General features: G+C 44.2%; 1 protein-coding gene across 1 annotated transcript in view; it reads right to left on the reverse strand.

Moving 5' to 3' along the window:
• The window catches only part of LOC124151869 (F-box/WD repeat-containing protein 8-like), a 43,219-nt gene that overhangs the window by 23,069 nt on the left and 5,592 nt on the right, over nucleotides 1-14,558 (reverse strand). Inside the window, exons 4-10 of the mRNA XM_046524539.2 lie at nucleotides 13,706-13,794; nucleotides 11,708-11,880; nucleotides 10,480-10,682; nucleotides 8,703-8,927; nucleotides 7,676-7,803; nucleotides 6,596-6,772; nucleotides 4,780-4,887 (exon numbers count right to left, since the gene is read on the reverse strand). Coding sequence (XP_046380495.2) covers nucleotides 4,780-4,887; nucleotides 6,596-6,772; nucleotides 7,676-7,803; nucleotides 8,703-8,927; nucleotides 10,480-10,682; nucleotides 11,708-11,880; nucleotides 13,706-13,794 — 1,103 coding nt within the window. The remainder of the gene's footprint in view (nucleotides 1-4,779; nucleotides 4,888-6,595; nucleotides 6,773-7,675; nucleotides 7,804-8,702; nucleotides 8,928-10,479; nucleotides 10,683-11,707; nucleotides 11,881-13,705; nucleotides 13,795-14,558) is intronic.

The raw sequence follows: 14,558 nt of genomic DNA on the forward strand, positions 1-14,558 counted from the left end.
CACCAAGTCAGTGTCATGTAGTCCTCACAGGTTCCTATCTGGTAACACCAAGTCAGTGTCAAACAGTCCTCACAGGTTCCTGTCTGGTAACACCAAGTCAGTGTCAAACTGTCCTCATAGGTTCCTGTCTGGTAAAACCTAGTGTGTGTCAAACTGTCCTCAAAGGTTCCTGTCTGGACACACCGAGTCAGTGTCAAACTGTCCTCACAGGTTCCTGTCTGGTAACACCAAGTCAGTGTCAAACTGTCCTCACAGGTTCCTGTCTGGTAACACCAAGTCAGTGTCAAACTGTCCTGACAGGTTCCTGTCTGGTAACACCAAGTCAGTGTCAAACAGTCCTCACAGGTTCCTGTCTGGTAACACCAAGTCAGTGTCAAACAGTCCTCACAGGTTCCTGTCTGGTAACACCAAGTCAGTGTCAAACTGTCCTCACAGGTTCCTGACTGGTAACACCAAGTCAGTGTCAAACTGTCCTGACAGGTTCCTGTCTGGTAACACCAAGTCAGTGTCAAACAGTCCTCACAGGTTCCTGTCTGGTAACACCAAGTCAGTGTCAAACAGTCCTCACAGGTTCCTGTCTGGTAACACCAAGTCAGTGTCAAACTGTCCTCACAGGTTCCTGACTGGTAACACCAAGTCAGTGTCAAACTGTCCTCACAGGTTCCTGTCTGGTAACACCAAGTGTGTGTCAAACTGTCCTCAAAGGTTCCTGTCTGGACACACCAAGTCAGTGTCAAACTGTCCTCATAGGTTCCTGTCTGGTAACACCAAGTGTGTGTCAAACTGTCCTCAAAGGTTCCTGTCTGGACACACCAAGTCAGTGTCAAACTGTCCTCATAGGTTCCTGTCTGGTAACACCAAGTTAGTGTCAAACAGTCCTCACAGGTTCCTGTCTGGACACACCAAGTCAGTGTCAAACTGTCCTGACAGGTTCCTGTCTTGTAACACCAAGTCTGTGTCAAACAGTCCTCACAGGTTCCTGTCTGGACACACCAAGTCAGTGTCAAACAGTCCTCACAGGTTCCTGTCTGGACACATCAAGTCAGTGTCAAATTGTCCTCACAAGTTCCTGTCTGGTAACACCAAGTCAGTGTCAAGCAGTCCTCATAGGTTCCTGTCTGGTAACACCAAGCCTGTGTCAAACTGTCCTCATAGGTTCCTGTCTTGTAACACCAAGTCTGTGTCAAACTGTCCTCACAGGTTCCAGTCTGGACACACCAAGTCTGTGTCAAACAGTCCTCACAGGTTCCTGTCTGGTAACACCAGGTCAGTGTCAAACAGTTCTCACAGGTTCCTGTCTGGTAACACCAAGTCAGTGTCAAACAGTCCTCACAGGTTCCTGTCTGGTAACACCAGGTCAGTGTCAAACAGTCCTCACAGGTTCCTGTCTGGTAACACCAAGTCAGTGTCAAACAGTCCTCACATGTTCCTGTCTGGTAACACCAGGTCAGTGTCAAACAGTCCTCACAGGTTCCTGTCTGGTAACACCAAGTCAGTGTCAAACTGTCCTCATAGGTTCCTGTCTGGTAACAGTCAGTGTCAAACAGTCCTCACAGGTTCCTGTCTGGACACACCAAGTCTGTGTCAAACAGTCCTCATAGGTTCCAGTCTAGAAACACCAAGTCAGTGTCAAACTGTCCTCACAGGTTCCTGTCTGGACACACCAAGTCAGTGTCATGTAGTCCTCACAGGTTCCTATCTGGTAACACCAAGTCAGTGTCAAACAGTCCTCACAGGTTCCTGTCTGGTAACACCAAGTCAGTGTCAAACTGTCCTCACAGGTTCCTGTCTGGTAACACCAAGTCAGTGTCAAACTGTCCTCACAGGTTCCTGTCTGGACACACCAAGTCAGTGTCATGTAGTCCTCACAGGTTCCTATCTGGTAACACCAAGTCAGTGTCAAACAGTCCTCACAGGTTCCTGCCTGGTAACACCAAGTCAGTGTCAAACAGTCCTCACAGGTTCCTGTCTGGGAACACCAAGTCAGTGTCAAACTGTCCTCACAGGTTCCTGTCTGGTAACACCAAGTCAGTGTCAAACAGTCCTCACAGGTTCCTGTCTAGAAACACCACGTCAGTGTCAAACTGTCCTCACAGGTCCCTATCTGGTAACACCAAGTCAGTGTCAAACTGTCCTCACAGGTTCCTGACTGGTAACACCAAGTCAGTGTCAAACAGTCCTCACAGGTTCCTGTCTGGTAACACCAAGTCTGTGTCAAACAGTCCTCACAGGTTCCTGTCTGGTAACACCAAGTCAGTGTCATGTAGTCCTCACAGGTTCCTATCTGGTAACACCAAGTCAGTGTCAAACAGTCCTCACAGGTTCCTGTCTGGTAACACCAAGTCAGTGTCAAACTGTCCTCACAGGTTCCTGTCTGGTAACACCAAGTCAGTGTCAAACTGTCCTCACAGGTTCCTGTCTGGACACACCAAGTCAGTGTCATGTAGTCCTCACAGGTTCCTATCTGGTAAGACCAAGTCAGTGTCAAACAGTCCTCACAGGTTCCTGTCTGGTAACACCAAGTCAGTGTCAAACTGTCCTCATAGGTTCCTGTCTGGTAACACCAAGTGTGTGTCAAACTGTCCTCAAAGGTTCCTGTCTGGACACACCGAGTCAGTGTCAAACTGTCCTCACAGGTTCCTGTCTGGTAACACCAAGTCAGTGTCAAACTGTCCTCACAGGTTCCTGTCTGGACACACCAAGTCAGTGTCATGTAGTCCTCACAGGTTCCTGTCTGGTAACACCAAGTCAGTGTCAAACTGTCCTGACAGGTTCCTGTCTGGTAACACCAAGTCAGTGTCAAACAGTCCTCACAGGTTCCTGTCTGGTAACACCAAGTCAGTGTCAAACAGTCCTCACAGGTTCCTGTCTGGTAACACCAAGTCAGTGTCAAACTGTCCTCACAGGTTCCTGACTGGTAACACCAAGTCAGTGTCAAACAGTCCTCACAGGTTCCTGTCTGGGCACTCCAAGTCAGTGTAAAACAGTCCTCATAGGTTCCTGTCTGGTAACACCAAGTGTGTGTCAAACTGTCCTCAAAGGTTCCTGTCTGGACACACCAAGTCAGTGTCAAACTGTCCTCATAGGTTCCTGTCTGGTAACACCAAGTGTGTGTCAAACAGTCCTGAAAGGTTCCTGTCTGGACACACCATGTCAGTGTCAAACTGTCCTCATAGGTTCCTGTCTGGTAACACCAAGTCAGTGTCAAACAGTCCTCACAGGTTCCTGTCTGGTAACACCAAGTCAGTGTCAAACTGTCCTCATAGGTTCCTGTCTTGTTACACCAAGTCTGTGTCAAACTGTCCTCATAGGTTCCTGTCTTGTAACACCAAGTCTGTGTCAAACTGTCCTCACAGGTTCCAGTCTGGACACACCAAGTCAGTGTCAAATTGTCCTCATAGGTTCCTGTCTGGTAACACCAAGTCTGTGTCAAACTGTCCTCATAGGTTCCTGTCTTGTAACATCAAGTCTGTGTCAAACTGTCCTCATAGGTTCCTGTCTTGTTACACCAAGTCTGTGTCAAACTGTCCTCATAGGTTCCTGTCTGGGAACACCAAGTCTGTGTCAAACTGTCCTCACAGGTTCCAGTCTGGACACACCAAGTCAGTGTCAAACTGTCCTCATAGGTTCCTGTCTGGTAACACCACGTCCATGTCAAACAGTCTCCTTTATTTTCTGTCATGTGTCAAACGAATCTAAACACTATGACAAGGTTTAGATTGGTCTTAGTTTTACTGCAATAGTGACAAAATGCAAACAAAAAGGGACAACAAAATACTGCTTAGTATTAAATAAGAATTACTTGCTAACTGTGGAAGTAGACTTGGTTAGGTCCCACACATTTCAGAGGCAGAAAACGATGGTGGAGTAAACAGAATTCATCTCCATTTCATTGATACAAATGGTATAAAGTTTAGGTTCAGGTCATTGGGATTTGGTCCATATTTTCAAAGGACGCTCTGTCAGATGTTTAATAGTTTAAATGTTTGTTTCTTGCTGAAAGCTGCACTCAGCAATACTCCTGCTGCATGATTGTGGTCTGAACATAAACAAGTCTGGACCAGAGCAATCGATGCAACTGACTTGTAATCTACCACGTCACCGATTTGACCACCTGAAGCATTACTTGCCTCATACGCCAAGCAGACGTTGCTGGGGAACTACTTTCTTCCCTGGAATACCCACAGATATATAATAGTTCAAAGCCTACACACAACCATCTTCCAGAGGCAAGAGAGTTAACTGACTTTAAAAGTCCGGTTTCCACCCTTGCTGAACTAGGCTGGAATTCCTGGGCCCGATCGTATTACGAGTTATGTTCCTTCTATGCCTCTCCTATGGACCAATCAGATTCCACCTCTCGTATCACTTGCATTTGCTTCAAACAAAACGGTGGCGCCCAGTCAAGACGATCTGATCGATAATCAAGATCTATATTGTGACAAAATGGGACAAAAAGTGCATCAAATCATGTGAGCACCTTGATTAAAAACATGAAAAGATTTATAAAATATCTGTTGACAACGAGCTAGTGGTGCACATGCTTTGCAAATCCTGCAGTCGACCAAAATCTGCATGACACTTTACAAACCGGATTTCGATTTCGGTGCGCCATTTTGATCGGACTATGCATAGACTCGTTAGTCCAGCCAAAATCTAACTCCATAATACCAGCCTAGTTTGGCAAGGGTGGAAACTGGACTTTTATAGTCAATTAACTCACTTGCCTCGGGAAGATGACACACAACAGACTTCCCAAGCAGCGTGGGAACTACATACCTCGGATGGGGAATTCTGTCCAGGTGGTCCACCACAGGGAACTTGTCGTACGGCACATTGCCCACGATGAGGTGGCCCTCACTGAAGTGTACACAGGAGACAGGGTTCCTGGAACAGACACACACTTGTGACAGCAGCGTGCAGCATTATGAATCACAAGACACCTTAAATAAATATCATGTATTTCAAGACCTACTAGTGTTCAACTCTGGTGTTCTAATCAACATAAATTTTAAAGCAATATCCTGAAATCTGGAAGTTTTCATTTTTCTGTAATTTTGTAATCAAAACAATATCATGGAATTGGGATTTGGACCCTTGTATTTGTATACCCGGTCCTTTTTGTAAAGATTTAAGTTTGTGTATGTCACACAATTGGTACATGGCTTATTCTGTAATCTGTGACAATACCAACTGTAGTTATCAATAGTTACTGAAGCTCACCTTTCACATTAAACTTATGAAACCCTATATAGTGCAGCTTAATGAAATATAGATAACAATCTGGCCTTTGTGTGGTCACAGTTTCATGAAAGAATACCGACAAATTTTAGAGATATGGTTACAGACATAAATATTCACTTCATCACAGTGCATGAGAACACAAAGTGAAATATTAATCTGATGTATCCACACTGTGTAAGACCACAGCACTGACCTACCTACTGTGTCACACTTACCTAGCTATTGTGTCACACTGACCTACCTATTGCGTTACACTGACCTAGCTGCTGTGTCACACTGACCTACCTGTTGTCAATGTCACACTGAACTACATGTTGTATCACACTGACCTACTTTTTGTGTCACACTGACCTACCTGCTGTGTCACACTGACCTACCTGTTGTCACTGTCACACTGACCCACCTCTTGTGTCAAACTGACCTAGCTGCTGTGTCACACTGACCTACTTGTTGTGTCACACTGACCCACCTGTTGTCACACTGACCTACTTGTTGTGTCACACTGACCTACCTGTTGTGTCACACTGACCCACCTGCTGTGTCACACTGACCCACCTGTTGTCACACTGACCCACCTGCTGTGTCACACTGACCTACTTGTTGTGTCACACTGACCTACCTGTTGTCACACTGACCTACTTGTTGTGTCACACTGACCCACCTGTTGTGTCACACTGACCTACTTGTTGCGTCACACTGACCCACCTGTTGTGTCACACTGACCTACTTGTTGTGTCACACTGACCCACCTGTTGTGTCACACTGACCTACTTGTTGTGTCACACTGACCCACCTGCTGTGTCACACTGACCTACGAGTTGTTTCACACTGACCTACCTACTGTGTCACACTGTCCTAACTGTTGTCACTGTCACACTGACCTACTTATTGTGTCACACTGACCTACCTGTTGTCACACTGACCCACCTGTTGTGTCACACTCACCTATGTGTTGTGTCACACTGACCTACCTGTTGTGTCACACTGACCCACCTCGTGTCAAACTGACCTAGCTGCTGTGTCACACTGACCTACCTGTTGTGTCACACTGACCTACCTGTTGTCACTGTCTCACTGACCCACCACTTGTGTCAAACTGACCTAGCTGCTGTGTCACACTGAAACACCTACTGTGTCACACTGTCCTACCTGTTGTCACTGTCACACTGACCTACCTGTTGTGTCACACTGACCTACCTGTTGTGTCACACTGACCTGCCTGTTGTGTCACACTGACCTACCTGTTGCGTCACACTGACCTACCTTTTGCGTCACACTGACCTACCTGTTGTGTCACACTGACCTACCTGTTGTGTCACACTGACCCACCTGTTGTGTCACACCGACCTACCTGTTGTGCCACTCCCAGAGTTTCTTGCTCATCCTCTGGTCCCAGACCCTCACAAAGCCGCCCTCGTCCCCCGACACCACCTTCCACTCGTCCATCTGAACGCACGTTATTTTCCCAGAATGCCCCAGTAGCGTCATCGCTGGCCATGTAGACTGTCGAGTGTCGTAAACGCGGACTCTGAAGTAGGGGAGACAGTTCAGTGGAACTACCTTAAACAACTTAGACCAACATCATGTGTGAAAGAGGGGGGAATGTTGTTTAACGCTGCAGTCAGCAATATTCCTGTTATATCACAATAGCCAGTGAATGATCAAGTCTGGCCCAGACACACCAGTGACAATGTGCTCAACACGCAACCAGTCAGATTACTCAGCTTGCCTCTTATGACAAGCATGGGATGAGAGGTAGCTGTTTTCACCTAGACTGATTATGGTAAACACCACTTTTAGCAATATCCCAGCAATACTACGGCCAGGGACACCAGAAAAAGGGTCCACTCTTCATATCAACAGGGGAAAACAAAAGTGGGTTTTTGGCGGGACGTGTGAACGCTTTAAATACTAGGCCACATCACCACCCGTTCCACCTGGAATGTCCACAGGGAAGGTGTATGAGGTGAGGTGTTCAGATACCATTTAGTTTTGATGCAGCATTTCATTTCAAAACCTGCAGAAGCAAAACCCAAAGATGCCTGACAGAATTTTGATAAATATTGCTGGATGCAGTGAATCTGTCTCAAGTTCTTCCCCAATTAGAATAGAGATCTAAAGTGAGTGAGAGAGTGAGTATGGTTTTATGCTGCTTTTTAGAAATATTACAGCAATAACACGGCTGGGGACACCAGAAATGGGTTTCACACATTGTACCCATGATGGGAATCGAAGCCAGATCTTCAGCGTCACGAGTGAACGCTTTGACCACTAGGCTACCTGACCACCCCTGAGATCTAAAGGGAAAGTGGATCACTAAATGAAACCAGTTATTTGTCCTTGCCTGATAAACACAGCATCATTAGCTATTAACATTCGGTTTCTATGCAGTGCTTGTTGCTGTCTCATCTCTAACTGAGTTTCCACTCACTTGCGGTCTCCGCAGCCCGTGATGAGGTTGTGGGCGGGGCTGTTGGCCATGTTGAGACATGTGACCATCCATGTGTGTCCCTGCAGGGAGGTCAGGAGCCGTGCTGTCGCCAGATCATACAGGTGAACCTACAACAGGAGGGCTGATTACACCACACAGGTAAGACAGGTGAACCTACAACAGGAGGGCTGATAACACCACACAGGTAAGACAGGTGAACCTACAACAGGAGGGCTGATTACACCACACAGGTGAGACAGGTGAGACTACAACAGGAGGGCTGATTACACCACACAGGTGAGACAGGTGAGACTACAACAGGAGGGCTGATTACACCACACAGGTAAGACAGGTGAACCTACAACAGGAGGGCTGATTACACCACACAGGTAGGACAGGTGAACCTACAACAGGAGGGCTGATTACACCACACAGGTAGGACAGGTGAACCTACAACAGGAGGGCTGATAACACCACACAGGTAGGACAGGTGAACCTACAACAGGAGGGCTGATTACACCACACAGGTGAACCTAAAACAGGAGGGCTGATTATACACACAGGTGAACCTACTATTGATCTCAAGGGGTATATAGCGTGATGTGCTTTGTGTACCCATCTTCCATGGGCAAGGGCATAAACTCGGCCATAAAAGTCCAGTTTATCTCACTGACCTTCATTTATAAAGACGCGGAATATATGTCTGAAGTTTCACCAAGTGAAAGGCTGTGATTCAGCCATTTGGAAAGCGAGCAGACAACACAAATTACTTCCCTTTACCCAATGTATTTGGGTAAATATCGATTCATTTGAGCTCAATGATACTTATGTGAGATAAGCAAGTACCCTAAGGTATGTTCCGATTGATTCCCAAGCAGGCTACATTAGTGGGTAACACGGAACAAAATTTCCTGCTCTGGAACCAATCAGAAGCTAGTATTTTAATGTTAGGTGAGATTGTGATAATTTAGTTTCAGATATTTGTTTTGTTTACCACTGAGGGGAGACCCCATAAAATCAGGCTTACCCTATATCCCTCAGTGGGCCCATACATGCCACACCCAACACCCATCTGCCCCTGGTCACTGCGCATGTCCAAGCAGGAGATAGGGCTGTCAATCATGTTGTGAATCTCACTGGTATGTTCCAGCCCTGGTCTGTACAGGCTGACGATGTTGTGGGTAGCGATGGCCAGGGCGTAGTCTGGGTTGTACTGCGGGGAGGGCGGCTCCAGCCACTGGATGTGACACACCTGAGGAGAGAGTGAGTGAGTGAGTGAGTGAGTTTTACGTTGCTTCAACAGTATTTCGGTAATCTTAATGTGGGAGGAATGCCAGGAGTGAAGTATGTCTTTGATGTTTAGGGACGGACTATTTCATATTTCTTGGAAAAACATTTTGTCCCAAAAATTCTTCAAAAACATAATTTAAAAAAAATTCAGGCTCATAGTTTTAAACAATCTCATTAAAATCAGATCTTAGTTCTCGTACCGCTAAACAAAGATCTGTGGACATTCATTAGGTGTCACGTCAGAACGACCTTTCATCCGACCAACCAGAGTGTCGCTTACCAGATCATGAAAGTGAGAGTTGGAATGTGATTTCTAATCATGCAACTTCGAAAACTCTAAAACGGGGTATTCCGAACGATAGTTACGGGCTTAACATCTGAATCTATACAATCTAGACCACATGTTAGCCATTCGAAAATGTTCTTTTGGTCAGGTTTCAAATTTTTAAGTGAGAATTTGTCAAAATATGTTTCGAAGCATAGTCGCCAATTTGCAATTAGTGCCATAAAGCACGAGAAAGCTGCCTTCTGATTGGCTAATGTCGACAGTAATTCCATTGATCGGTCAGAGTTCGCGAAAGGTTGGTCCGACGTGACCCATAATGTGATGTCCTGAGATCTTTGTTTAGATCTGATTTCAATGAGATTGAGTTTTAAATGATACGGAGTGCTGCGATACACCTGGGGAGGATATACTATTAGTTATGGTGTTTTGCCGTATACAATGTCATATTAAGTTAGCAGAAAAATATCGGGCAAGCATGAGTTGCTGAAGATCCATTCTACCCTGGATCTTCATCAGTTCAATCTCACATTGAGGCATAATAAACGCATATATTGACCTTTGATTTTATTTCACAACGTTAAGATGTTATCGTGAGCACACAACATCGGAAGTAGCATGTCAACAAATCCGTACAAAATCTGGACAAATCCAAGATTTCATTCAATTTTGTTTACATTAATGTATGAACTGATTGGCATATCACATCAACTCACCATGAACTTGTCTTGAAACAAACATTAGTCGTTACAGATACAAAGCCTTCAGTCTTCCTATCACTGTATTGAAATTTCTTTTCAGTTATGATATTGGCCATGACATTAAGTATTTTTTAAACAAAATCCCCCATAGATAGGGGAGAAAATGTGTGAACAGCTGATTGCAGTCCCTTGTCACACTCAGTTGTGTTGCCGAGCAACTCGTGAGCCCCTGAGTGCAGTGCTCGACAGCTGGGAAGAAGCCAGAGATTAGAGCCCCTTTAATTAATTTCAAGCTTCCTCACAGGAAATAACAGGGTCCTGTAAAGTAAGATGCCGTGTACTGTACTGTAAGATTTGATAATAACTTTCTTTACAGGGCATTTGTGTTTACTGTCAAGAATTTGGTCAAATGAATACTACTGTGCATCATGAGGGATGCACCATAATATGTTTTTTTCGTCCATTTTACATATTTCTGCGTACTGGATGCACATTTCTCCGTAGTGTAAAACCCTACCTTTACTACTTACCATCTTATTAAGGTCCAGTTTATCAATCATTGAGAATTCTGGGCTGTTTTCAGCTCTGTACACACGCACATAGTAGCCCTGGGCCAGTGCAAACAGGGGAGACAACTGTGCCAGTTTCAGCGCCGTAATGTCCCATCCTCCTTCACACTGGAAGGAGCTGACGGGACTCACTCCTTGGTCATTTTGCCACACATCCACCAGCCCTGGGTGAGATAAACAATAGATATATCCACCAGCCCTGGGTGAGATAAACAATAGATATATCCACCAGCCCTGGGTGAGATAAACAATAGATATATCCACCAGCCCTGGGTGAGATAAACAATAGATATATCCACCAGCCCTGGGTGAGATAAACAATAGATATATCCACCAGCCCTGGGTGAGATAAACAATAGATATATCCACCAGCCCTGGGTGAAATAAACAATAGATATATGCACCAGCCTGGGTCAGATGAATAACAGATATATCCACCAGCCCTGGGTGAGATAAACAATAGATATATCCACCAGCCCTGGGTGAAATAAACAATAGATATATGCACCAGCCTGGGCTAGATGAATAACAGATATATCCACCAGCCCTGGGTGAGATAAACAATAGATATATCCACCAGCCCTGGGTGAGATAAAAATAGATATACCGGGTATCCACCAGCCCTGGGTGAGAAAAACAACAGAAATATCCACCAGCCCTGGGTGAGATAAACAACTGATATATCTACAAGCCCTGTCATATAAACAATATATATTAACCACACCTGTTTCAGATAAATAACAGATATATCCACCAGCCCTAGCTAAGATAAATAACAGATATATCCGCCAGCCCTGGGTGAGATAAACAATAGATATATCCACCACCCCTGGGTCAGATAAATAACAGATATATCCACCAGCTTAGCTCAGATAAATAACAGATATATCCAACAGCCCTAGCTCAAGACCTCAGTCAGATAAATAACAGATATACTCGCCAAAATAAATGCAAACCATAGACAAGTATAGAGAAGTATGTATGTTAAGAAAAGTTGTTTCCTTCTGCCATACATTCACCAACCCTGTGTCACACAAATAACCAACCTCATTCTGACTAAAAGATCAAAGCCTAGTAGCACAAAATACTTTGCCATCATTTTTACCTTCTAGTTCTACACATGGTCATCAAGTACATGAGTGAGTGCCTTTACACAACTGGCAGGCACAGGAAGGTGAAGCTGACTTACGGTGTTTGTAGCTGGCCACTGTAAAGTGTGGAGATGTTTGTACGTGGAGGACGTAGTTAGGCACGGTGCCCTCCTCCTCTCTCTCATCGATTCTCAGTGCTGTGCTGCTGGGTTGGAATACACAGGTGTCCCCATTATTTAGGTCCCACATCTTCACGTCTCCGTTGCTGTACCTAGAACACATGTGTCCACATTACTCAGATGTCCCAACGACACAGGTGTCCCCTTTATACAGGTACTACATCTTCACATCCCTGTTGCTGTACCTGGAACACATGTGTCCACATTACTCAGATTTCCCAATGACACAGGTGTCCCCTTTACACAGGTACTCCATCTTTACCCCCCAGTTGCTGTACCTGGAACACATGTGTCCACATTACTCAGATGTCCCAACGACACAGGTGTCCCCTTTATACAGGTACTACATCTTCACATCCCTGTTGCTGTACCTGGAACACATGTGTCCACATTACTCAGATGTCCCAATGACACAGGTGACCCCTTTACACAGTTCCCACATCTTCACCCCCTGTTGCTGTACCTAGAATACACGTGTCCACACCAGGGGTCCGGAAACCGTCATATGCGCCGGACATGTCCGATTGGGAATCTCAAATGTCCGGTTTAAAATATTGCTTACCGGACATTTAAATTTTTCTGTCCGGACATTTTAAAAAGTATTGTCTGGACATTCTTAAATTTTGACCGGACGTGATCAACAGTTAGGACTGAGCAGTTTCTGTCTGCAGTTGTAACACAATGAAGATTATCTACACTGACAAGTTTTGTTTGTTTTGATTGCTGTAAATACATTTTACCTACATGATAGTCCAATCGGTCAAAAAACTGAGTTGACACTGATTAATCGAGGATTAATTACTGAGAACATCTTGTTAATTTGAGTAACATGTGTTTACAACTGTACATAAATACCTTGCATCATCGATGTACCTCATTATCCTCACAATGCTACGATACGTAACCTCAGACAAGAAGCGAAAGCGTGACGACAGCCAGTCGACCGATGCAAATCAGTCGAGCGGATCTGCCAAACCCTCAAAGTCTGAATGATCATTTTGTAAGTCGTGGCTAACGACTTTCACTTGGTTAACATACAATGAGCATTTGCAGATTTTATTGTTTTCAGTAGCTAGTCGTATATTGAATCTTGATTGACCGCCATTTTGCTTTCTGTGACGATCGATATCAAATTTTTTTATGGTCAATAATTAAGAACAGATGAAAAAAGTATTCAAATAACTATTGCTATCAACGATATTTTAGTATTTATGATTATATTATCTGTCTTGTTTTTAAATAATCTTTAGTTTAAAAAAACCCTTTTCCCGTGAGGTCACGTGATAACCAAATATGGGATAAGGGTCTCGATCCAAATGTTACAACGCGTACACTTGAGCAGACTCATGAATATTAATTAGACCGTTCACTACTTTAACAGATCGTTATTATAACAGAAACAAACGTATGTTTTCCATATATATCTAAAATGATATTATTTGTTATTAATTGTCCAGTGAATTAAACAATTTAAATTGAAACAATTCATAATTCATCATATTATGAATACGTAACAACTTGTAATGTGTGTGTAAAAAGTCGTACTAAAATACGCTATTTGCAGGGGGCGTGGCCTAAATGCAAATGTCCGATTGGGATTTTAAATTTTCCAGATCCCTGGTCCACACTACTCCGATGTCCCAATGACACAGGTGACCCCTTTATACAGGTACTACATCTTCACATCACTGTTGCTGTACCTAGAACACATGTGTCCACATTACTCAGATGTCCCAATGACACAGGTGACCCCTTTACACAGTTCCCACATCTTCACCCCCTGTTGCTGTACCTAGAATACACTTGTCCACATTACTCCGATGTCTACTTCATGTCTGAAGCTCCGTATTAGATAAACAAATGGATAACATATGAACAATATATATGAACACAGCCAGTGACCGTAGCTGATCTCACCCTGCTGCAATGATGGGGTCGGATGTCGATGCGGCACACATCACGCCTCCCTGCGGATGCTGAAGTTGAAACAACTTGCCCAGTCGACCCTGCAAATACAGAGTGGGCATGAACATTTGGGGATAACAACGTCTATAATGACATTCAGGAATGCTCCTTCATAAGCTGAAAACCACACACGCATACAGACACACACATTTACACAAGGTAGAGTTAATGTACAAAGATCAAATATAGAGGAAGCCAATGAGATTCATGGGAGAGAAACCAAGTTTCATGTCTTCATGTAAAAATGCATTCTTGTTTGATGATTTGGTTGGTTGGTTTGTTGTTTAAGGCCGCACTCAGCAATATTCCAGCTATATGATGGTGGTCTCTAAATAATGGAAATAATATCATGAGCATCAATCCACGCCTTTGGGATCGATGACATGCATCAACAAAGTCAGCGAGTCTGACCACCCAATTCCGTTAGTTGCCTCTTGCGACAAGCATAGTTGGATTTTACGGCAAGCATGGGTTGCTGAACACCTATTCTACCCTGCATCTTCACGGGTCTCTTGTTGGATGAAGGAAATGTTTGTGCACTTAGAGAACATGACAAAGTAGACACAATTTATGGATAACAACTTCTTTAATACTGTAAAAAGCGACATTTTGGCATAGATCCTTATACCGATGCTTGACAACAGTATAAGAATCTATACCGAAAATGTGCGTGTGCGTGTTATCCAATTTTGTCTAGTTTGTCATGTTCTCTAAGTGCACATATCAAATAGTAATGCCTATCAAACAATTAGAGAACATGACCATTGCGTAACGTTAGATTCAACAAGCCCAAATTAACAATACA

Source organism: Haliotis rufescens, unplaced genomic scaffold (genome assembly GCF_023055435.1).
Source record: "Haliotis rufescens isolate VD_foot unplaced genomic scaffold, xgHalRufe1.0.p SCAF_15, whole genome shotgun sequence".
Classification (NCBI taxonomy): Eukaryota; Metazoa; Mollusca; class Gastropoda; order Lepetellida; family Haliotidae; genus Haliotis; species Haliotis rufescens.